Consider the following 23,815-nt stretch of genomic DNA (forward strand, 5'->3'; position numbering starts at 1 on the left):
TGAGCAAGCCCTTTAACCCTCTATGCTCCAGTGACGCTGTATCATGGCTGACCCTGCGCTCTGACCTCAGCTTCTGAGCAAGCTGGGATATGCGAAGAACGAATTTCACTGTGCTCTAATGTATATGTGACAAATAAAGGCTATTCTATTCTATTCTATTTTTTTAAGGCTGCATTTGGCATGCTAGCTTTATTAAAACTCTTGCTCTGTTCATTAATTTTACCTAAAATGACAAATTTCTAACTCTCATGCTTGAGTAGTTAACTCTCTAGCTAAAATTCTAAGCTCTGTGCTACCGAGTGGGCCATTTTAAATGCACTGGCTCATAGCTTGAGAACTTTTTTTATTTGCCAGATTATAACCTTGATTTTGAGGCAAATTTTAGCCATGTAAAATTGTCCATGGAATTTGTCTAAGAAGCCATGAAAACATGATTGATTACAAGGAGGTTGGTCAGGGCCCAACAAATATTTCTATATCTATATAACTATTTGAAAAAATCTCTGGTTCAAGAGGCTAGAACCAAGCCAAGAACATCAGTTATGCACCACCCTTCACTATAAACTTATACAGAAAAAAGATACAGGCATTAAACTTATACATTCCAAAACTTCATAACCTTTTTATCTATGTAAATCTGCTTTATAACAATGTCCATTGTGATACAAATAAAGTTAAATTGAACAATATTTCTGCATAGGTTTTTGTCAGCCCTGTGCAAAAATGTAAATCTCAGTGATCTCTCATCTCTGCAGTTTGCATTTCCACATTCCCTTTGGGCTGACCTACAAAAGACATCATCTTACAATTAAAGTGCTTTTAAGGGCAGATTAGGATGCAACTACATTATTTCTCCCAGCGGCCCTCAACCATTTTTAGCTCTGAGTGTCAGCATTTTCCCAATTTTTTTAAAGCTTGCTGCTCTGCTTCAATAATTAAATACCCACATGGATAGAATGAAAGTGTAAGCCTTTTGGGCGAAAACAAAGAATTCCAATTAGGTGGTGGATATTGTTAGACCTGTTGCTACCATGGGAAGGGGACAACACAATTTTATCAGTGTGAAGTTAAATTCATTTTGGAATGTTGCCCCTTGATATTATTACCTACAGTATTGTGCAAAAACATTTTTGGCAGATGGGAAGTACTGCTGTAAAGTAGAATGCTTTCAAAAATATTTAATATGTATTGTTTGTTTTTTTATGAATTTACAAAATTTGGTGAGACTTTTGGCTTCAAACTAGCATCATTTTTTTCATTTGCGCTCGCTTTACACTTGAACAAAGTCAGGGATTTTGTAGAATCAGAGTTAGGTCTATGATTAACCAATTATACCAAGCATGTTCTTATAAGCATACATTTCATATTTAGGTTAAAACACAGTAATTAACTAAAACAGAAATAGCTGAGTAAGAGGATTTAAATTGGCTGAAGAACAGCTATGCAGTTTAGGTGAGGTTATGGAAAAAGTGGACTCAAGTTGAACTGTTTTTCTTAAATGAAAACTTGCAGCCATGCTTGTTCCTGTGAATAAGGCTGACGACTGGAATATTAGTTGGAGACACACATGGCGCAAGCGAAAGTGCAGTGCAATATTTTCACTATAGATATTTATTATGCACATAGCAGCTGGAGACTTTTGTTTCACTGATGAGATCTGTTTAAATATACACTATATGACCAAATATATGTGGACACAACTGTTTATTATTAAGGTCAGGTGTTTCACCCACACCTGTTTCTATCAGGTGCATAAAATCAAGCAAAAACAATGCAAGCTTTATAGACACAGAATGGCAATACTAAAAGATAAGAATTTGCTAGTGTGCTGTATATTACCACTAGACTCTCTAGCAGTCGGGATTTAGTCTCTTAATTGATGCTTCTTGCTTCAATATGTTAACTGGTGTATTTAGGTTATGCAGAGACCATTAAAGCTTGGTGGAGGAGGGTTAATGGTCTGTAACTGTTTAGCAGATTTTGGGCCAGTCCCCTCGTAAAGGGTATTCTCAATTCTACTGCATGTTTCACACAATTTTGTGCACCCAACTCTGATTGTAATGTCCATGGTTTTGAATTGATTTGTCCAAGAAGCTCAAGCTCAGGTGTAGGCAGGTGTCCACATACACTGTGTGTGTGTGTATGTGTGTGTATGTTTTCATTTGTTTTATTATTTATTATTTATTATTATTATATGTTTTATTTGTTTTACTTTTACAGCCAAATGTTTATATATATATATATATATATATATATATATATATATATATATATATATATATATATATATATATATTTATTTATTTATTTATTTATTTATTTATTTATTTATTTTATAATTCCAAGTTTTCCTTTTTCACAATTGCTAAGGTAATGACACAAGTGTAGATGGCCTTGTGAACTTTGAAAAGCTACGAATGATTGCCAAGGAGATTCGCCATGTTGTGCAAATGACTACCACCAGCATGGACCCAACAGTCATGTTTCATCCGAGGTTTGTTTCTGGAGCTTTCCCAAAATCTGAAAGATGATTGTTGTTTTTTTATAGCTGTTCTTATGTGTATGAAATTATTTCGTTAATGAAATCACTGTTTAGTAAAAAAAAATAAATAAAGGAATGTCCCAGTTCAATTCCATTTCTTTTAATTTAGGTGTCAAAAGGCCAAAGGTGCTGAAACCGTATTATGATGATTGTTTTTCTGCCTTAAAACAAATCATGTAGAAAAAATGTAAATCTTGAATACGTGAAAATAGGTCACTCTTATTAGTTTGTCAAATTAAAGTTTTAGGAAAATGCAGATAACAGAGAATAGACTGGACAGGGGATGTGTTTGGTGGCAAATTTGTGCCTAAAATCCGAACACATTATTGAAGCTTGTGGTAAAGCACAACAATGAGAGGAAATAAAACATACTCTCCTGGAAAAAGGAGAGCTCACAAGATCATTTTAAACTATCATTCTCAATAAAAAACTGTGGTGAGTGAGAAGAACTTTTTATGCAAGCCAAATTATTGCTTTTTCAGCAGTGGGTGGGCCTAATATCTATATATCTTTGGCTAATAAATTTCAGTAGATGAGTTCTAATTGGCTTCGACTGTAAATAACCATATGTGTTATGCTGTATTTTTCGACAAAAAAAAGAAATCATGCTAGTAATTCTTTTAAAGATATCCCTGCATATTAAAAAAAAAAAAACTTTTATAGCATTATCATACTGCATATTGCATTATTTAACGAGTTATTAAATTTTTTGTTGCTATTTCTATACAAAAAAGTTTAACTAATGGCCATCTAAATGGATCCAAACGAACCTGAAAGACAGATGCAGCCCAAGATTCTGAGATCAATTAAAATTTTGGGGCTAATGAAGAATACTTTTTCTCCTCTGAAACTATAATGACAGCAAGGACCGTACTTTTAGTATTTTATTTATTTGGCTATACATTGACAATATTTGGGTTTGAGATAAGAATATTAATGAGACAGTAGATCAGAATTTAATTTTTGGTTTCTTGATATTTACATCTTAATGTGTAAAACAACTCTAGCACCTTAAGTTTGAGTCCCCAAATTTTTCCAGTAATCAGAAATTCTAATTAAGTGTTCTTGGTTTTGCCTGTGAAGACTGCATCTGTTGATTAAAAGGGCAAACCAAAAAGTACTGCAGTGAATGACCATTTGTTTGTATGAGCATTTGTAAAGCAATGCAATATTTAATTGTTCGTCCTGTATTCTAGTTTAGGAAATGGAAAGGACAGTTGGAGGGGATGGATTTTCTAAAGTGGTCTTTATTATTATCTAATCACTGAATAATCTTAATGAATCAGGTTTCAGTGGGCATTCGACTATGTTTAATCACCAAGCTTTAATAATATGTATGGTTCCAACTATAACCTGTCAACACTCCCTTTTTTCCCAGACATGGGCTAAAAACTGTATTGCAGGCGGAAACGAAAATGCAGTGTTAATCGCAAAGAAACATACATTTTTCATTTTGTAATGACATCAACTAGTGATATGCCTAGTGTGGCAGGCATGTGTCCTGATTCTGCTATAGTTAGAAAATACTTATCTGAAAAGACTAAAACAACTAATAAAATCAAAATCCCTTATTCATGCAACATATACTGTAAACACACAATGTTAATGTTATGTACAATTTTACAATGTAATGCAATTTGGTACATGTTCCACTGTGTTTAACTGTTTCTGTTTATTAAATAAATGTTTTAAATAATAATAATAATAATAATAATAATAATAATAATAATAATAATAATAATAATAAAAATAATAATAAAATTTAAATCTACAGATTGCCACTTGTGACTATTTTTATTAATTGTAACAATTTTAGGGGTCCAGGCACCTTTTCTCTGCATCAATGAATCATATAGACCACTAAGACCTGAAACCTTTATAGCAAATGGCTGTAATTCATGAGCTACTGTAATGTATGTGGCTACAATGTTATGTACACAGACTTAAGTGAGGTGTTTTTCTTTTGCTGTTACTAGGATTAGGGTGTGTGTGTGTGTGTGTGTGTGTGTGTGTGTGTGTGTGTGTGTGTGTGTGTGTGTGTGTGTGTGTGTGTGTGTGTGATTTTGTTGCATATACTATTTCTGCAAATTGGTGCATATTCTCCTTCTGATTCTGCCTTGAATTCCCCTTTGTTTCTTTTTCATGGTGCTTGCCTCCAGAAAGAAGAGATGGAAGAGTTTAGGGTAAGTCACGATGTACCTAATTTCTCTTTTTGTAAAATGAGAATTAAAAATCTTTAATATATTTTGTAAAATTTTTAACTTTTAACTTTTTGTGTTACTTATCTTTACTTATTTTAGATTTCTGCATTTAACATTACTTTCCATTCATCCTGATAGCGGGATATTAATTCATGTTTTAAATAAATTTTTATCTAATCAAAGCTGCATTAAAATGTAAAAAAAAAAAAAAAAAAAGTGGAAATGGGCATTGTCTTAGCAGTTACTGATGATTTCTGTATCTATTTTCTGTTTTTGTTTTTCTGTCAGTGTTACTCTGTCAGTTCTGTCTTACTGCTACTGAATAATATTAATAGGACATCTCCTCAAGCCCTTTCTCTGGTTTTCCTTCAGGTCCTTGAGCCAGGGAAGTACTAATTCCAACCTGCTGGATGTGCAGGCTGGACATAAGAAGCATGTACGGCGCAGCTCATTGCTAAATGCCAAGAAGCTATATGAAGATGCACAGATGGCCCGAAAGGTCAGGCAGTACCTGGTACAGCTACAGGTGGAAACAGATGAGGAGAAGTTCCAGATTCTGTCTCTGCAGTGTGAGCCAGCCTACAGTACCTGTGAGATTAAGTAGTCTCCTATTTTTGCTGTTTAAATGTTTGTGACCGAAGTGAATGCTTTAACCAGAAGTCATAGACTAATTAAATCCATTTGTTGTTCTAGATTGAGATATTTAGTCTTCGCATTTTTGTGATAAACATTATTCTGAGATCATTTCACAACTTGTACAGTGCATTCAGAAAGTATTCATAGCCCTTAACTTTTTTTCACATTTTATGTCACAGCCTTATTCCAAAATTAATTAATTTCATCAAAATTCTACAAACAATACCCCATAATGACAATGCGAAAAAAGTCTAAAATCTATGTCTATGTTTAAAATCTTTGCAAATGTATGAAAAATGTAAAACACATTCACCTTCTTTGTTTAGTACTTTGTTAAAGAATCTTTGGCACCTTTGTCTTTGTCTTTTTTGAGTATGATGCTACAAGTTCGGCACATCTATTTTTAAACAGTTTCTCCCATTCTTCTTAGCAGAACCTCTTAAACTCCATCAGGATGGATGGGAAACGTCAGTGCACAGTTATTTTCAGATCTCTCCAGAGATGTTCAATCAGGTTCAAGTCTGGGCTCTGGCTGGGCCACTCAAGGAGTTGTCACGTAACCACTCCTTTGTTATCTTGGCTGGTGCTTATGGCTGTTATTCTGTGGGAAGATGTACGGTCACCACAGTCTGAGGTCCACAGCACTCTGAAGCAGATTTTCAGCAAGGATGTCTCTGTACATGGTTGCATTCATCTTTCCCTCAATCCTGACTAGTCTCCCAGTTCCTGATGCAGAAACACATTCCCACAGCATGATGGAGGATGGTATTGACCAGCAGTGCCTGGTTTCCTCCAGATAAGACACTTGGCTTTCAGGCCAAAGGTGTATATTTTTGTTTCCTTCAGGTACCATTTGGCAAACTCCAGGCAGGCTGTCATGTGTCTTTTACTGAGGCGTTGCTTCTGTCTGGCCACTCTGCCATAGAGGCCTGTGTGGTGGAGTGCTGCAGAGCTGGTTGTTTTTATGGAAGGTTCTCATTGCGCTCTTTCAAAGTGACCATCGGGTCACCTCCCTGACTATGGCCTTCTCCCCGATCGTTCAGTTTGAGTCCTGGCAGTTCCAAACTTCTTCCATTTACAGATGATAGAGGCCACTTTGCCCTTTGGGACCTTCATTGCTGGAGAATATTTTCTGTACCCTTCCCCAGATCTGTGCCTCGATACAATCCTGTTTTAGAGGTCTACAGACAATTCCTTGAACTTGCTCTGTTAACTGTGGGACCTTATAAAGCCAAGTGTGTGACTTTTCAAATCATGTCCAATTAACTGAATTTACTACAACTCAAGTTGTAGAAACATCTTAAGGAGGATCAGTGGAAACAATTTTGTGTGTCATGGCAAAGGTTGTAAATAATTATTCTTTTTTTATTTACAATAAATTTGCAAAGAATTCAAACAAACTTCTTTCTTGTTGTCATTATGGGGTATTGTTTGTAGAATTTTGTCTAAAATAATACATTTAATAAATTCTGGAATTAGCTTAACATAAAATGTGGAAAATGTGAAGCACTGTGAATACTTTCCAGATGCACTGTAAACAGATGTACTTTCCGGATGCTCTGTTTTTTGCAGATTGTCGAACCTCTGCCTTTTGTTGCTCCTATCCCAACTTTTTTGAGATATGGAGCATCCGCTGGGGGTATTTCATTTCAATCAGTAGCTCAATCTACATGTGCTGTTGCCTTATTTCTGGCTGCAATACATTTTATTAAGCATTATCAGATAATTTATTTTTCTGCCATCCAGTCATTCAAAAATTGCTGCACAAATAAAACAATAACTATATATAAAATTGTACATGAACATCAGAAAACATAAAAGATGCAAGCCTCGAGTATAATCACACTCTTGATGGCACCCAAATGAGGATGGGTTCCCCTTTTGAGTCTGGTTCTTCTCAAGGTTTCTTCCTCATAACATCTAAGGGAGTTTCTCCTTGCCACTGTCACCATGGCTTGCTCATCAGGAATAAATGCACAGACAATGTCTGTTGTGAAAAGCGCTATAGAAATAAACTTGACTTGACTCTATGTTGGTAGCAATGGTCAGATGCTCCTCAAAAAGTGCCATAGTAGGAGTGTTAGACATTAGAACAGTCAATCAGAGTGTTAAAACAGTCAATAAGAAAATATGGCAGTGGCCTTATATTCCTTCTTTTTTTAATTGGAATGTGTGTCCTTGGAATGCAAACCTCAAAATGGACAATGAAAAAAAATGTATATGTACTGTTGACACTCAGTTATGTGAATGCACATATAACTTTTTATCCAGTAGCTGACAAAACGGTCGGGATCATTCAAACCAATTAAGATATCTTAATTGTAGAATCAGGTGGAAACCACCACCCATCTTCTGAAATGCATCAAGTAGAACACCTTTTCTGAATCATACTTGCTGGTCTTTTAATTGCACCTTTGTCCAAGGAAGAACAAACTTGTTTATGGTGTTGGAAAGTAGGATTACAATGTTAAACATCTGGTGGTTCTTTGTCAGAGTGAAAATGTCTCCCCATTTCAGCTACACATATATCAATAATATGTAACTTTATTTTAACAGTATGACTTTCACTTTATTAAATTTAATTAGTTTATGTAGCTACAGCAGATCCCAGAACAGACAGTTAATATTGTGCCTAGACAGATATTTGTGCACAGAATTTACTGGTGGGATAAATCACATCCCCAATTCTTAAACAATTGGGATGTTGTATACAATGTAAACAAAAATATAATATAATGATGTGCAAATCTCATAAACACATTTTATTCACAATAAAAAATAGAAAGCATATAAAATGCTTTGACTGAGGAAATGTACCATTTCTGAAAAAAGTAAGGTAATTTTTTATTTGATGGCTGCAACACTTCACAAAAAAGTTGGGACAGGGCTATATTTACCACTGTGCAGCATACCCTCTTCTTTTAACAAGTCTTTATGCATCTAGGAACACATTATTTATTGTTTATTATTTTATTTATTATTTATTAATGGGAACATTATTCTGAAATTGTTTCACAATCTGTAGACAGTTTTTTGCAGATTGGTGAAGCTCTACCTTATTTTTGCCCCTACCCCCAACTTATTTGAGATGTGTTGTGCCCATTAAATAAAAAAAAAAAAGAACATTTTCTAAATGTAAAAATTTTTTGTTTTCTATGTTATATTGTCAATAAAATATGGGGTTATAAGATTGTCATTATTGCATTGCATTACAGTGGAACCCGGTTATCCCGGTTATCTCGCCCTCGGTTATCTCGACAACCCTATTAAGTCGACGTTTTTGAAGTGGAACCGCCAAATTCTCGCTTTTTCTACGCATTTTTTATCGGTTATATCGACTTTTTTTATGTCGCGGAACCCTGATATCTCGAGCACAAGGGGGGAAAATTAGAAATTTTAACGTCAGTTATGTCGATCGGCACTGTGCAGCCGCAGAAGAACTCGCGAAAGTGGCGGAAAAATCAAACCTTACAGATACTACAGGTGTTTGTATTGTATACTGGTGAATCTCTGCTGTTAGTTAGTGCACATATGCATTTTTTTTTTTAAATGTTATGCGATGAACGGGAGCGCGTGCATCACTTCTTACCGAGAGAGCCGTGCTCCTTACCCTGCTCGCCCGCTCGGTAAGGAGCACGGCTCTCTCGGTAAGGAGTTGAAGCCGGAGCTTCAGAGAAAGCGGCCGAGCACCTGCCACGCCCCCTTCGGCCGTTCACGTTTGAGACTTTTCTGTCCCTCGTTTTTGGTTTCGGGTTCGGTTTTGGATCTTCCGGGGTTTTTTTCTTTGCTTTGTGTGTTTGTGCGGATTACTTCAGCCTGATGGTCACAAGTTTTCAGAAACTTAGTTACTGTTTATTTTTCTTTTTTTTCCACATGTGGACTAAATGTGAGACGGCACTGTGCAGCCGCTGTGTTTTTTTTTTTTTTGAGCGATCTGTGTATTTATAATGTTGGAGAATATAATAAAGGTTTGTATGGAGAATGGACGGTGGTTTGTATTGTATACTGGTAAATCTCTGCTGTTAGTAGGTGCACTTATGCCTTTTGTTGTTAACAAACATATGTACTTTTTTATAGCATGCCTTCATCAAACAAATCACAGCAAAGCTGTTGTGGAAAAAACCTTCAAAAACACGTGCATGCACATTCTCATTTATTAACGCACATCATGTACATAAAGAAATTTCAAGCACGTTAATATACTGCCGCCATTTTGTTTTTGTTTATCTCGATCATCGGTTACCTCGATGCTTTTTGGCGACCCCCTAGGACATCGACATAACCGGGTTCCACTGTATTTACATTTCATACAGCATCCCAACTTTTCTGAAATTTGGGTTGTACTAAAGTGTTGTCTTGAAAGAGTGGTGTGAGTGGGGAGCTACATCCTCAGCATTCTTTTACCGATATACTCCATGTCCCTCCTCTGCACATGTCCAAACCATCTCAATAATGTCTCCCTCACCTTGTCTGTAAAATGTCCTACATGCGCTGTCCCTCTAATAAACTCATTTCTAATCCTGTCCATCCTCGTCACTCCCAACAAAAATCTCTTCAGCTCTGCTACCTCCAGCGCCACCTTTTTTACTCAATGACACTGTCTCAAAACCATACAACATCGCAGGTTTTACCACAGTCCTATATACAGTGCCTTGCAAAAGTATTGACCCCCCCTGGCATTTTTCCTATTTTGTTGTCTTACAACCTGGAATTAAAATTGATTTTTTGGGGGGTTTGTATCATTTGATTTACACAACATGCCTACCACTTTTAAGGCCTGGGCTTTGACTAGGCCATTCCAAGACATTTAAATGTTTGAAACATTTAAATGTCTTGGAATGGCCTAGTCAAGCAAACCTCAATCAATTGAGAATCTGTGGTATGACTTAAATATTGCTGTACACCAGTGGAACCCATCCAACTTGAAGGAGCTGGAGCAGTTTTGCCTTGAAGAATGGGCAAAAATGCTTGCTTGGTGGTGCCCCTTGCTTAGTGGTGTTGCAGACTCTGGGGCCTTTCAGAACAGGTGTATATATATATATATATATATATATATATATATATATATATATATATATATATATATATATATATATATATATATTCTGAGATCATGTGACACTTAGATTGCACACGGGTGGACTTTATTTAAGTAATTACGTGACTTCTGAAGGTAATTGGTTGCACCAGATCTTATTTAGAGGCTTAAAAGCAAAGGGGGGAATACATATGCATGCACCACTTTTCCGTTAATTATTTTTTTGAATTTTTTGAAACAAGTTCTTTTTTTCATTTCACTTCACCAATTTGGACTATTTTGTGTATGTCCATTACATGAAATTCAAATAAAAATCTATTTTAATTCCAAGCTGTAAGGCAACAAAATAGGAAAAACGCCAAGGGGGGTCAATACTTTTGCAAGGCACTGTATTAACCTAAATCTTAGCATCTTGAGAACATTGAGAATGTTACCTAAAATAGAGACATTTATATTACCAAAGACTAGTGTTGTCACGATACCAAAATTGTTACTTCAAAATGATTCCGATAACAGAAATTCTTCAAATAATAGGTGTTTTTTGTCTGCTGAAACAGAGTAGAACTCTTTGAACTAAAATAAAGTAAAATTAATATATAAATAAAAAATATATAAAAAATTATAAAATATTTTGGCAGCTGTCAGACTATGTTTTAACAAAAATAATGCGATTTGTGATGTCCGTGGTTTTTCTCACGACATATTTAGGGGAAACGTGGGCATTACAGAGGAAAGGTAATTTATTAACAATGTTTGCCCGTACCTATTTTAATAGAATTTGATCACGTTTAGCAGGCTGTAGGGGTCGTAGTTTGCCCATGTCTGGTCTACAAGCTGTGGATGTTCACAAAGAGTACCTGTATTTGGAGTTATGCCTCTAGTTTCCTCACCATGAAAGCTGGAGTATGGAAGTCCTAAGAGTCAGTGCATTATGTAATATATTTTTCTTTCTTTTTTCTCATGATCACAACTTATTTTTCTTGTGAACATGTTAAACCCTGTTTTCTCACGATGAACAAATTCGTATGCCTTGTAAATGCTTCTGGTGTATATCTTACTTAATCTGTGTTGTCTTGTTTAGTCTGTATTGTAAATTTTGTAGTGTTATTTATGTCTGTAATTTTGAAAGTCACCAACAGCTGAGCCAAACCTGATTCTGAATCTGGATTATGGGTTGGCTTCATGATGCTGTGATGATGCTGCCTGTATTGTGCTGAATACCCAGAAAAATTAAGTACTGATCACAAGGAAATTAAGTTGTAATAATAAGAAAAAAACCTTTGTTATGGTGAGACAATTATGTCTAAATCACGAAAAAGCAAGAAAAATAATATGATTCCTGACTTCTTAGGACTTCTGTACTAGAGTGCATCTGAGAAAAAAAACTATTTGTCATGCACTCAATGTGCCGTAGCAACAGTGCGCTGCCTACGCAATGCCCCTATTTTCAAACCCTCGAAACGACAGTTGTCACACTTAAAATACTAAATATACATAATAAAATGGGGAATCGTATAATTTTTAAAAGCAGTGCGATACTTTCTAGTACCGATATATTGTTCAATACTACCACAGATATTCGTATTATATATTTGCAGCATGTTCACCATTAGCTTTCATATAATCATGAAACAAATATTAGAATTTAGGTTGTAAATGTAGGTCTGTGCTTCTGATAGTGTTTAGGCCAGCAGAGAAGGCTTTTCTGGCCCTGACCGCCCACTACTGGCTTTAGACATTCATGGCATCAAGATAGCATTAAGACAACATTCAGCTGAAACATTTTGATGTATTTTGTAAAATTTGCCCAAAGTGTTCTTCAATAGTTAAATGTTTATTTCTGACCTTGAAGTTTATTTCTTTAGCGCTTTTTACAATGAACATTGCCTTATAGCAGCTTTAAAGAATGTAAGAGTTATAGAACAAAAAAATATATATATATAAATTAATTATGTGTATTTATTACTGATCTTGTGACCCAGTTTGTCCCAAAGCTGAATGTGGGTCTGAGGCAGTCTTGTAACAGCTCTTCTTATACATAAGTTATCTTAAAGCAAAGAAATGTCATATTTGGACTTATCTGTTCACAGAACATCCTTCCATTAATTTACTGTCTAAGTCTTGTGTGATTTTGCCCTTTAACCAGTTTATTGCAAATGAATAAAAAGGAACATGCATATGTCTCAAAAACCATAAAAGACTAGGTGTTTTCAAACTTTTGACATCTACTTGTTGCATCACTGTTGGTAATCTCTATGCATATAGACCTGCGCATAACTCTAAGTCTACTTATATTGTTTGTTTCTATTTGTCTTAGATTGTTGTAATAAGTTCCAAACAATTTTAATTTGCAAACATTATTATTCAAAATAAAATAAATAAATGGATTGGTCTATCTATTTGTTTATATAAAATAGTTATTGGAATAGCTATTGGAAACATTTCATTTTCCATTTCATGTAATTTACCCAATTATTATTTGTAAATCACCTGTGTATTGTTCCTGCAGTATCTAAAAACCTGATTGAAAGGAGGTCCACCAAATCTGACTTGTCTCCTGTGTTCACCCGCTCATCTTTGACCTCCGGCAAGTCACACAACCGTGTCTCCCAGGTCTTACAAATTAACCCTGTCAGCCTCTATCCTCTACGAAAGAAAAGCATTACCAAAGACCTTATGATTGCGCACAGTGAGTATAAACATTCACACAGCTTGGATGACTCCACCATCAGTTATTTGCTATGCTGTATTTTAAATAAATCCCATCAAGCTCTTATTTTATAATCACTAGTGTAGGGTACCCTACCCAATGGCCCAATAAGGAATCCACTGCCATTGGTCTTTCTCGTGCTGCTGTAAAAGATTACTAAAATGGATTGCAATTTGTTACATTAATTGAAATTTAAATTTTTAATCTGACTCTAATTTGTAAAAGATTTATCTTGAATATATCTTATTAATGTTGATCACATTATTGGTTGTATTTCTTCTCTAATTTTAATAGATTATACTAAACATTCCATCTTTTAAATTAATCATTAATTATGGACCCTGAGTCATTTTGAGCCTTGTGCTTGGCTAACGATACCTGCTCACAGAGGCAAATTGTCCAATCCGTATCTTAGTCAGAGGATTTAGCCGTTGTCAGGCAAAAGAACGTGCCGGAAACCGAAGTGAAATCCACAAGGCTTTTAATAGAGAAAAGAACAGGGCAAAACACAAAAAGGAAACCCCAGGTTGCTAAACCACTTAAGAGCTGTGATCAGGCAGAAGCAAAAACAAAACACCTAGAGTCACGTAGCCAACAAATAAACAATACCGAGTAGCTTGAGTAGTCCGACAGTGTTCTATTGCCTAAGCTGTAGAACGGACAATGAGCTGGTGGAGGACGGAGGTTATATAGCATGGGAGCTGATGAGGGCCAGGTGTAGCTGATTAGTAAGTGGGAGAGTGGCTTGGAGTGATAAGTGAAGGTGTGGCTGGTGGATCCCTGACAGTACCCCCTCCCCCAGGGGCGGCTCCCGACGCCCTAACCCTGCGTCTGGGTCGACCTCGACCCCGGGGCGCTGGCCGATGCGGATGAGCGGCGTGGAACTCCTCCAGGAGCGCTGGATCCAATATGTTCTGCCTCGCCACCCATGATCGTTCCTCAGGGCCGTAGCCCTCCCAGTCCACGAGGTATTCCAGCACCCTGCCCCGACGACGAGCGACGGCGGAGGGAGCCTGACCTCGCTGGGGCGTTGGGCAGATGGTGGATGGTGTGGCTTGAGAAGTGACACGTGGAAGGTGGGGTGTATCCGGTACTGTGGCGGGAGTTCCAGACGGTATGCCGCCTCGTTGACCTGCCTTTTGATCCTGAACGGCCCAAAGTACCGGGGGCTCAACTTCCGACAGGGAAGCCACAGTCGGAGATCTCTGGTGGATAGCTAGACCCAGTCTCCGGGCCTGTAAGCGGGGGCCTCCGACCTTCGTGCATCCGCATGTCGCTGGGTTTCCCTCACTGCCCTGCGCAGCTGAGTGTGTGCAGCATCCCATGTCCAGACGCTCTCCCGGAACCAGTGGTCCACCGCGGGCACATTGGAGGGCTCATCGGACCAGGGAAACAGTGGGGGTTGGAACCCCAACACGCATTGAAAAGGGGTGAGACCTGTGGTGTCTTGGCGCAACGAGTTCTGTGCGTACTCCGCCCAGGGCAGGAACCGGCTCCACTCTTCCTGGTCCTGATGGCAATATGTCCTCAGGTACCTCCCCAGCTCTTGGATCTTCCGCTCGGTCTGGCCGTTCGACTGGGGGTGGTAACCGGATGACAGGTTGACGGTGACTCCCAGTAGTCGGAAAAACGCCCTCCAGACGTGTGAGGTGAACTGAGAGCCCCGGTCAGACACTATCTCCTCAGGGAGGCCGTAGTTGCGGAAGACGTGATGGAAGAGCACCTCCGCGGTTTCCAGAGCTGTGGGGAGGCCTCGGAGAGGGACAAAGCGGCAGGCCTTGGAGAACCGATCGACGACCAAGAGAACACAGGTGAAGCCCTCCGACCGTGGCAGGTCTGTGACAAAGTCTGTGCCGATATGAGACCACGGCCTTTGTGGAGTAGGTAGGGGGACGAGTTTGCCCATTGGTAGATGTCGGGGAGTTTTTGAGATGGCACAGATGTTGCAGCCTCGGACGAACTCGGCCACTGTGTTGCTCATACCTGGCCACCAGTATCGCCCCTGAACCAGAGGCAAGATAGGCCCAGGCTCGGTGGGTTCCTCAGGTCCATACACCCTGGAGAGAGCATCGGCCTTGCCATTCTTTGAGCCTGGTCGATAGGTGATGGTGAAGTTAAACTGAGTAAAAAAGAGAGCCCACCGTGCCTGACGGGGATTTAGGCGCTTGGCCTCACGGAGGTACTGAAGGTTCTTGTGATCCGTGATGACTATGAAAGGATGGACAGCCCCCTCCAGCCAGTGTCTCCACTCCTCCAGGGCCAGTTTGATGGCTAGGAGGTACCGGTTACCGATGTCGTAATTCAGTTCCGCTGGAGACAGCTTTTTTGAGAAGTAGGCGCAAGGATGGAGTTGAGGGGGATTCCCTGAATGCTGGGAGAGGGTGGCCCCTACGCCCGTGGAAGATCGTCCACCTCGGCGACAAATGGGAGCTGGGGTCAGGATGATGGAGAAGCGGGCGGTACAGAACCTCGTGCGTAGCTCCTCGAAGGCCTTTTGTGCTTCTGGGGTCCAGGAGAGGGTCTTGGCTTTTCCTCACAGGAGAGACGTGAGTGAGGCGGTAACCAGGCTGAAACCTCCAATGAACCGGCGGTAGAAGTTGGCGAAGCCAAGAAACCTCTGGAGTTCCTTGATTGAGGTGGGAGCAGGCCAATCCCGTCACGGCCATCACCTTCCTTTCATCCATCCTGATGCCTGCTGCGTTGATGTTGTAACCCAGGAACTGTATCTCCGAGCGATGGAATTCACACTTGGGAAGGTTGAGATATAGTCGGTGTTCTCGCAGCCGGGCTAGGACCTGGGTGACGTGCTTGTGGTGTTCGTGCAGCGTCCTGGAGTAGATCAGGATGTTGTCGATGTAAACAATTACGAACCGATGGAGGAAGGGACGGAAAACCTCGTTCATACAGTTTTGAAAGACCGCCGGAGCAATGGAAAGGCCATACGGCATGACCCGATACTCATAGTGACCAGAGGGAGTAATGAACGCCGTCTTCCACTCGTCCCCTTCGCGGATGCGCACCAGGTTGTACGCGCTTCGGAGATACCGGCTTGGTAAAGACGCGAGCCTCACGTAGTTCTTCCAAGGCCGCTGGGACCAGGGGGAGCGGGTACGGAAGCGGGGCGATCTGTGTATTAAGGCCCCTGTAGTCAATGCAAGGGCGCAAACCACCGTCCTTTTTTGCCACAAAGAAAAAGCTAGAGGCCGCCGGGGAGGAAGACTGGGTGATAAAGCCCTGTCGGAGGGCCTGTTGGATGTAGCCCTCCATTGCTTGGTGTTCCGGGGCTGACAAGGGGTAGACCCGGCCCTTTGGTAGCTTAGCCCCAGGCTTTAGATCAATGGCACAGTCCCACGGCCGGTGTGGGGGTAACTGAGTGGCGGCCTTCTCACTAAAGACGTCAGAGAAGGCCCGATATTCATGCGAGATCTCCACCTGAGCGGGTTGGGGAGCTCCTTCCACTTGAGTAGCTGCCAGGGTTAAGACGGTCCGGAGGGGAGTCGGGAGTGGACGTAAACACTTGTGTCGGCAGGCGGGGCTCCACTCCAAGATGTCGCACGGGTCCCAGGAACAAGTAGGGGAGTGCTTGGCTAACCAGGGACGACCCAGGATCACGTCCACTGTCGAATCCTCCAGTACGAGAAGTTGAATTTCTTCTTGGTGAAGTACTCCGACTTGGAGGACGATAAGTGGAGCACAGTACTTCACCTTGCCCTTCCCTAATGGTCGTCCCTGGATGGTCTGGACGGCATAGCTGGAGGCGTTCTAGACACGCCTGGGAGATGAAGTTCCCCGCGGATCCTGAGTCAACTAGGGCATTAGCCGATAGAGAGAGGAGCAGGGGTTACCAAGGTGACCCTGAGCGTAGACAGATGAGTAATGTCAGACGAAAGCGTGACAGCACTCACCGTCCAACGAGGAGGCCTCACAGGACATTGGGCCACGCGATATCCTCTCTCTCCACAGTAGAGGCAAGCTCCGGCCGCCTACCGGCGCTCCCTTTCTTGCCGAGACAGCCGCTGTGACCCGAGTTGCATGGGTTCGGGTTCTGGAGTTGTTGGCGCTGCCATAGCCTGTGCTGGTTCGACCTCGGGGGATTTGCAGGCTGCCAGGTGTTGAGAGACTCGGATGGATCTCTGAATAAATGCCTCAAGCCCCAGAGAGTCATCATAAGTGGCCATCGCCAGCCGGAGCTCCTGATTTAGGCCTCTGCGATATACAGCCAACAGCGCCTTCTCATCCCAACCAGCAGATGCCACCAGAGTGCGGAAGTGGAGGCTGTAACTCGACACGCTGTCTGTCCCCTGGTGGAGGTTGAGCAGCTGATCAGCGGTTGAGGTATCCCCGGGGGCGGTGCTAAATACCTCGGTGAAATGATTAGTGAAAGCGGCGTATGACGTCAGGGCCGGGCTCGCTGCGCTCCAGAGCGCTCTTGCCCTTGCTAGTGCTCTTCCAGTGAGCAGCGAAATCAGAAACGCAACCTTTGCTCGTTCGCTAGGAAAACATTGTGGTCGCATCTCGATGTAGATGGCCGCCTGGAGCAGGAAGCCATGACATTCCGCCGCATTTCCGGAAAAAGACGCTGGGAGAGCTATCGGGCTGCCGGATGGTGGAGGAGTTTGGTGTGCGGCTTCCGGCCAGAAAGCCTCTCGAAGCGCGGCGGTGAGCTCCCTCACGAACTCGGACGTGGCAACGGGCTGGTCCTCCGCTAACCCGGACGCGGCAGCGGGCTGGTCCTCCATGCTGAGGTAACGCTGTTTCTTTCCTTCCGTGTTAGGTGCCCCTCCGTTTGTGAAGGTCCGTTCTTCTGTCAGGCAAAAGAACGTGCCGGAAACCGAAGTGAAATCCACAAGGCTTTTAATAGAGAAAAAAACAGGGCAAAACACAAAAAGGAAACCCCAGGTTGCTAAACCAGGTAAGAGCTGTGATCAGGCAGAAGCAAAAACAAAACACCTAGAGTCACGTAGCCAACAAATAAACAATACCGAGTAGCTTGAGTAGTCCGACAGTGTTCTATTGCCTAAGCTGTAGAACGGACAATGAGCTGGTGGAGGACGGAGGTTATATAGCATGGGAGCTGATGAGGGCCAGGTGTAGCTGATTAGTAAGTGGGAGAGTGGCTTCGAGTGATAAGTGAAGGTGTGGCTGGTGGATCCCTGACAGCCGTAAACTAATATTCTTTAAGTAGGTCGCTCAATGCTTGCTCATGCATAAAGAATAATTGATTTTTCCACTTTGTTTCCACTTAGCAAAGTCAGTGATATAAACAAAGTGGAAAAATCAATTATTCTTTATGCATGACACATGCACAAACTCGCCAGTCTGAATCTTAGTCAGAGGATATAACCGTATACTAATTTGAAACAGGCTTTGGTGAACGGTGGTCTGATCACCATCAGTATGTTCCAGCTTGATCTAGGGCAGCAGGTGGAACACATACTAAGTGTACAGAATTCACCATTGACCTTAACAAACTAATAATGATCAGTCAGATAACACCTGGGCCAGCAGAGAACTGATTACTTATTCCACCTTATTCCAACATTTTCTAGTCTAGCATGAAATCAATGTTGTCAAAAGCTGGCCTCTTTACTGACAGATACATTTAATGAATGTTATTCCTATGTAATGTTATTCCTATTTAATATCTGGATTTTTTGCTTGAGATTTTTATTTTAATAATAGTTTTGATACGTCAGTTTTGATTAATTCAATTCACCTGTGTACTCCTGTGTTTTACAGGTTTCAGCCCACCCCAGGTATTGAAGAAAACATCTGTCTTAGTAGATCAGTGCAATGAAAAGAGGAATGAGGTCCTCACCTCCATTCAGTCTAGTCAGACATTGCCCCTACAGGGTTCCCTAGGTAAAAGTTTGTTAATACAATCTTCGTTGTTATTATTATTATTAATTATTATTATTATCATTTTTATTATTATTATTATTATTTATAATTATTATTCTTTCTTTAGCTATTAGTGAAAAAGAATGGGGGGGGAATTAAAGCACATGCTAGCCATAGAGCATGTTATTGTAAAATGGTTTCTCTTCTCTTATACTAGGCATTACTAAATTGCAGGACTGTACTGAACTAAAACCCCCAGCCTCACTGTCATCTCTTGTGAAAGAATCTAACGTGGAGAAGAGAAGTATGGCAAGAGGCAACAATGGTGTCCAAGACAGTTATGGCACAGGTGGGGCACAAACACCTTTGGATTCACACAGGCGATTCAAAAGATATTCTGTCAGGCAAAGGAAGTCGTGGTTCAGGCATATCCATGTTTTTGTGCTTGCATTTAAAAAAGGCCTCAATATTTACACTTTGTGCAAAGTAACCAATGTTATGTGATTAGAGACTTAAAAATTATGATTGCCCAAATATAGTATTCTTAATCTAACACAAATGTGTGATAAATTATTAGCATTTGTTTGTGTTGTGTCTGCAGGAAAAGTAGACACCTCGGATTCAAGCCACGAGATTCCTTCACATTGCAACATCGACAGTAACTTCTCATTAGACTGCATCCATTCAACTGGTTTAGAAAACTGCCAGCCTTGCACAGGGTAGGACAAATCTCTCCATCATATTCTCGTGCTCTCAGTATTTATCTTTAAGGCTGCTTTAAGGCAAGTAAAATTGTCAAACGTTTGTGTTCACAAAGCTTTTGTGTTACAATTTACATGTTTACGTCTGTAAAAAGTTGGATATACTTTATGAAAATTGTTAACTATACATTTGTCATGTTGCAAATCTCCCAGAAGTAAGAATCAGAAGCCCAGCAGATTAGACACAGGTGGACTATGTTCTATGTAGGAAATGCAGCCTGAAGGAGTAGTAGCTAGAGACAGCTAGACAGCATCGGATGGTGGTCTGTAGGATGGTTTTGGAGGTGAAGAAGAAGAGGAGAGTGTGAGGACTGAAAAAAGAATAAAATGGTGGAAACTGAAGGGGGAAGACTGTAGTGTGAGGTTCAGGAAAGAAGTGGTGGTGAAGAGGTGCTGGATAAATGGGCAACTACTACAGAACTACTGCAGGGAGGCAGCTAGAAAGGTACTTGGTGTGACATCTGGAAATAAAAAGGAAGACAAAGAGACATGGTGGTGGAATGAGGAAGTGCAGGAGAGAGGTTGGCAAAACAGATTTGGGATCGACAGAGTAATAAGAAAAGTAGGCAGGAGTACAAGGAGATGCGGCAGCAGGTAAAGAGGGATGTGGCGAAAGCCAAGAAAAAGGCTGTATGAAAAGTTGGACACTAAAGAAGGAGAAAATAATTTATACCGATTGGCCAGGCAGAGGGACCAAGCTGGGAAGGATGTGCTGCAAGTTAGAGCAATGAAGGATGGACATGGAAATGTGTTGACTAGTGAGGATAGAGTGTTGAGAAGATGGATGAAGTATTTAAGAGCAGCTGATAAATTAGAAAAATGAGAGAGCGAGAAGGTTGGAGCAAATAGAGCAGGAAATAGACAGGATTAGTAAGGAACAGCTATTAAGAGGATGAAGAGTGGAAAGTCAGTTGGACCAGATGACAAACCGGTAGAAGCATGGAGATGTTTGGGAGAGATGGCAGTGGAGTATTTAACAAGATTGTTTAACAAGATTTTGGAAGGTGAGAGGATGCCTGATGAATGGAGAAGGAGTGTGCAGTCTTTAAGAATAAGGGAGATGTGCAGACCAGCAGTAACTACAGGGGAATAAAGTTGATCACTCACACCATGAAGTTATGGGAAAGAGTAGTGGAAGCCAGGCTGAGAGAAGAGCTGACCATCTGTGAGCAACAGTGTGGTTTCATGCCGAAGAAGAGCACCACAGACGCATTATTTGCTTTGAGAATGGAGAAGTATAGAGAAGGTCAGATGGAGTTGCATTGTGTGTTTGTGGATTTAGATAAAGCGTACGACAGGTTGATGAGAGAGAAGTTGTGGTATTGTATGAGGAAGTCAGGTGTGTCAGAGAAGTATGTTAGGGTGGTGCAGGACATGTATGAGGACAGTGTGACAGCAGTGAAGTGTGCAGTAGGAATGACAGACTGGTTTAAGTTGAAGGTTGGACTGCATCAAGATTGGCTCTGAGCCCTTACCTGTTTGCAGTGGTGATGGACAGGTTGACGGACCTCTGTGGACTATAATGTTTGCGGATGATATTGTGATTTGTGGTAGGGAGCAGGTTAAGAAGAGCCTGGAGAGGTGGAGGTACACACCTGGGATGTTGTATGGTTTAGAGACAGTGGCATTGAGTAAAAGGCAGAAGGTGAAGCTTGAGGTAGCAGAGCTGAAGATGTAGAGGTTTTTGTTTGGAGTGACGAGAATGGACAGGATTAGAAATGAGTTTATTAGAGGGACAGCGCATGTAGGACGTTTTAGAGACAAGTCGAGGGATACACCATTGAGATGGTTTGGACATGTGCAGAGTAGGGACTCGGTAGGAGAATGCTGAGGATGGAGCCACCAGGTAGGAGGAAAAGAGGAAGGCCAAGGCGGAGGTTTATGGATGTGGTGAGGGAAGATATGCAGGTAGTTGGTTTGAAAGAGGCAGATGTAGAGGGCAGGGTGGTATGGAGACGGATGATCCGCTGTGGTGACGCCTAATAGGATAAGCCGAAAAAAGAAGAATTCATTTTGATAAACCGTCTTAATTATATTCTCAGAATAAAATGTTTACAAATGGTTTACAGTATGCAAGATATTTTTTTCCCCCAAATCAATATGATCATTATAACACATGAAAGCAAAAGCAAACTTCTGCTATGTAAACAAGGGTAATGTCAAATAAATTGCTTCTAGAATTTGACCTTCTAAATAACATATTTCGCAGAGTTCTCAGTTTTGTACTACTGAACTCTTTACAAAAGCAAATTCATATAGTACAAGTTGTGGAAGAAACACAGAAATACAGAAACACAGAAGCATATGTGCAGAACAAGTTGCATTATTATTTTATGTAAAATGTTAAATATAAACATAATCTAATCTTTTTGAGTCCTTTAGACCTTTAGACCTTTACTTTCCAGGTGTATAAAACAAAATATGCCAATGTAATCTTACACTAATAACACGTATTTTGTTTGTGTGACTCACTGTTTTTTAGGTGGTTCTATGTGAACATCCATTAACATCCTTTATTATTATTATTATTATTACTTTTATTGGATTCATTACAAATGTCATTGTCTTTTTAGTTTGTCTTTGGTGAGGACCTTGGTAACCCATGTCTCAAATTTCACCTCCACCACTAGCACAGAGGTGTCTGACAGTGGCCGGAGAAGCTGGACATCTTGCTCTAGCAGCTCACATGACACTTTCCAGAACTTTCAGGTCCAACGCATGTCACAACACAACCAACGGCATCCTCAGAAGGATGACACTATCAAAGAGGTGGACGATCCTCGGGCTATAAACGAATATTTCAGAGATGGCTCCGGATTAAGTCAGTCTGGACAAAGCTGGGCTTTTTCCAGCTTGGTTTCAGACAGATATGAGGGAAAATATTCCACTGTTAAATGCAGTGAACAGCAAAGTGCCGACCCTGCTTGTAAGACAGTCACCTCCACAACAGAGGAAGGGCTCATAGGTAAGGGGAAATATAACAAGACTGCACACAGATGGGCCTTTACAGATGGAATCAGCAAATTTCATTCTCATTTCACTTAATTCTCATTTCACTCTGCTACCACCAGATGTTTTGGGTATCCATATTTAATATTCATAGGTGGTATATATATATATATATATATACCACTTATCCATACCACGTATGGATATTGTGAACTCAAGTGCCCATCTTAAATTCAATTAACCTTCTTGTGATATACTATCAGTGCATAAGTGTCCTGATAACATAGACATGCTCGAGGTTGCTTGGCTGCAGCATTTTGAATTTTTATTTATTCTTTTAGGTAAAATTATAAAAATGAAATGAAAAAGTTAAAGCACATGCTACACACTACAATGGTTGAAATGAGAAAATTCCCTTTAGCTGATAAGAGGAAGAATCCTTTAGACCACTAGATGTGTGGTCCTCACCAAAATCTGTAAAACAAACAATGGTGACAACAAAACACAATATATTTCAATATGTAGTAATTTGTCCATTTAAATTAAACCAATGTTAAAATACAACGTGGGAGAAATAGGTACAGCATTTTCTTCACATTTTGACAACCATTAGGAGTGTAATTAGTAGCCAGGTATTAATTATACAATAATTAAGGTTTAATTAGGCTTAATTAGGTTTATCACCATAAAGAAGTGTGATTACTTCTATAAAAGTAAACAATCATGCAAAGAAGATAGTGACCTCAGAGAAGCTGTTGTTTGCTGCTTATCAATCTGCCAAGGAACCATTTACAAATTATTTGTTTACTCCAGTGGGCTGTGCCCCTCTAGCGTGGAATAAAAACATGACAGGTGGGGTGCAGTGCAGTATTTATATAATTTTTTGTGTTCTTCATTAATCTTAATCTATGATTTTCTTTATTGAAAAATAAATAAATAAATAAATGGCATGCAATTGGCTCTTTAATGCAAGTAAATTAAAACATCAGTTAGGGTACCTTATACAAACTACTGGGGTTTTCAGCCCCACTGCCATGGCTCCCTGCAGCCTTGACAAAATGACGTAAAATGTAAAAAATAAATTCATTTTATATATTTATTTTATGTTATTTGTTTGTTACACCAGTGTTTCAAAGG

The 23,815-nt window shown here is 40.3% G+C and overlaps 1 protein-coding gene across 12 annotated transcripts in view; it reads left to right on the forward strand.

The window, feature by feature from the left end:
• rapgef6 (Rap guanine nucleotide exchange factor (GEF) 6) overlaps window positions 1–23,815 on the forward strand; it is a 147,111-nt gene that overhangs the window by 117,918 nt on the left and 5,378 nt on the right. For 8 of the 12 annotated variants that reach the window (XM_046867185.1, XM_046867190.1, XM_046867187.1 and 5 more), the window contains 8 exons: window positions 2,371–2,494; window positions 4,702–4,725; window positions 5,116–5,333; window positions 12,927–13,106; window positions 18,867–18,989; window positions 19,186–19,317; window positions 19,570–19,687; window positions 22,303–22,694. In XM_046867185.1, the coding sequence (XP_046723141.1) occupies window positions 2,371–2,494; window positions 4,702–4,725; window positions 5,116–5,333; window positions 12,927–13,106; window positions 18,867–18,989; window positions 19,186–19,317; window positions 19,570–19,687; window positions 22,303–22,694 (1,311 nt within the window). Of the gene's footprint in view, window positions 1–2,370; window positions 2,495–4,701; window positions 4,726–5,115; window positions 5,334–5,809; window positions 8,663–12,926; window positions 13,107–18,866; window positions 18,990–19,185; window positions 19,318–19,569; window positions 19,688–22,302; window positions 22,695–23,815 lie in introns of those variants that run through there. The other 4 variants (XM_046867184.1, XM_046867192.1, XR_006927941.1 and 1 more) reach the window with 4 other exon arrangements.

Source organism: Silurus meridionalis, chromosome 15, assembly GCF_014805685.1.
Source record: "Silurus meridionalis isolate SWU-2019-XX chromosome 15, ASM1480568v1, whole genome shotgun sequence".
NCBI classification, from domain to species: domain Eukaryota; kingdom Metazoa; phylum Chordata; class Actinopteri; order Siluriformes; family Siluridae; genus Silurus; species Silurus meridionalis.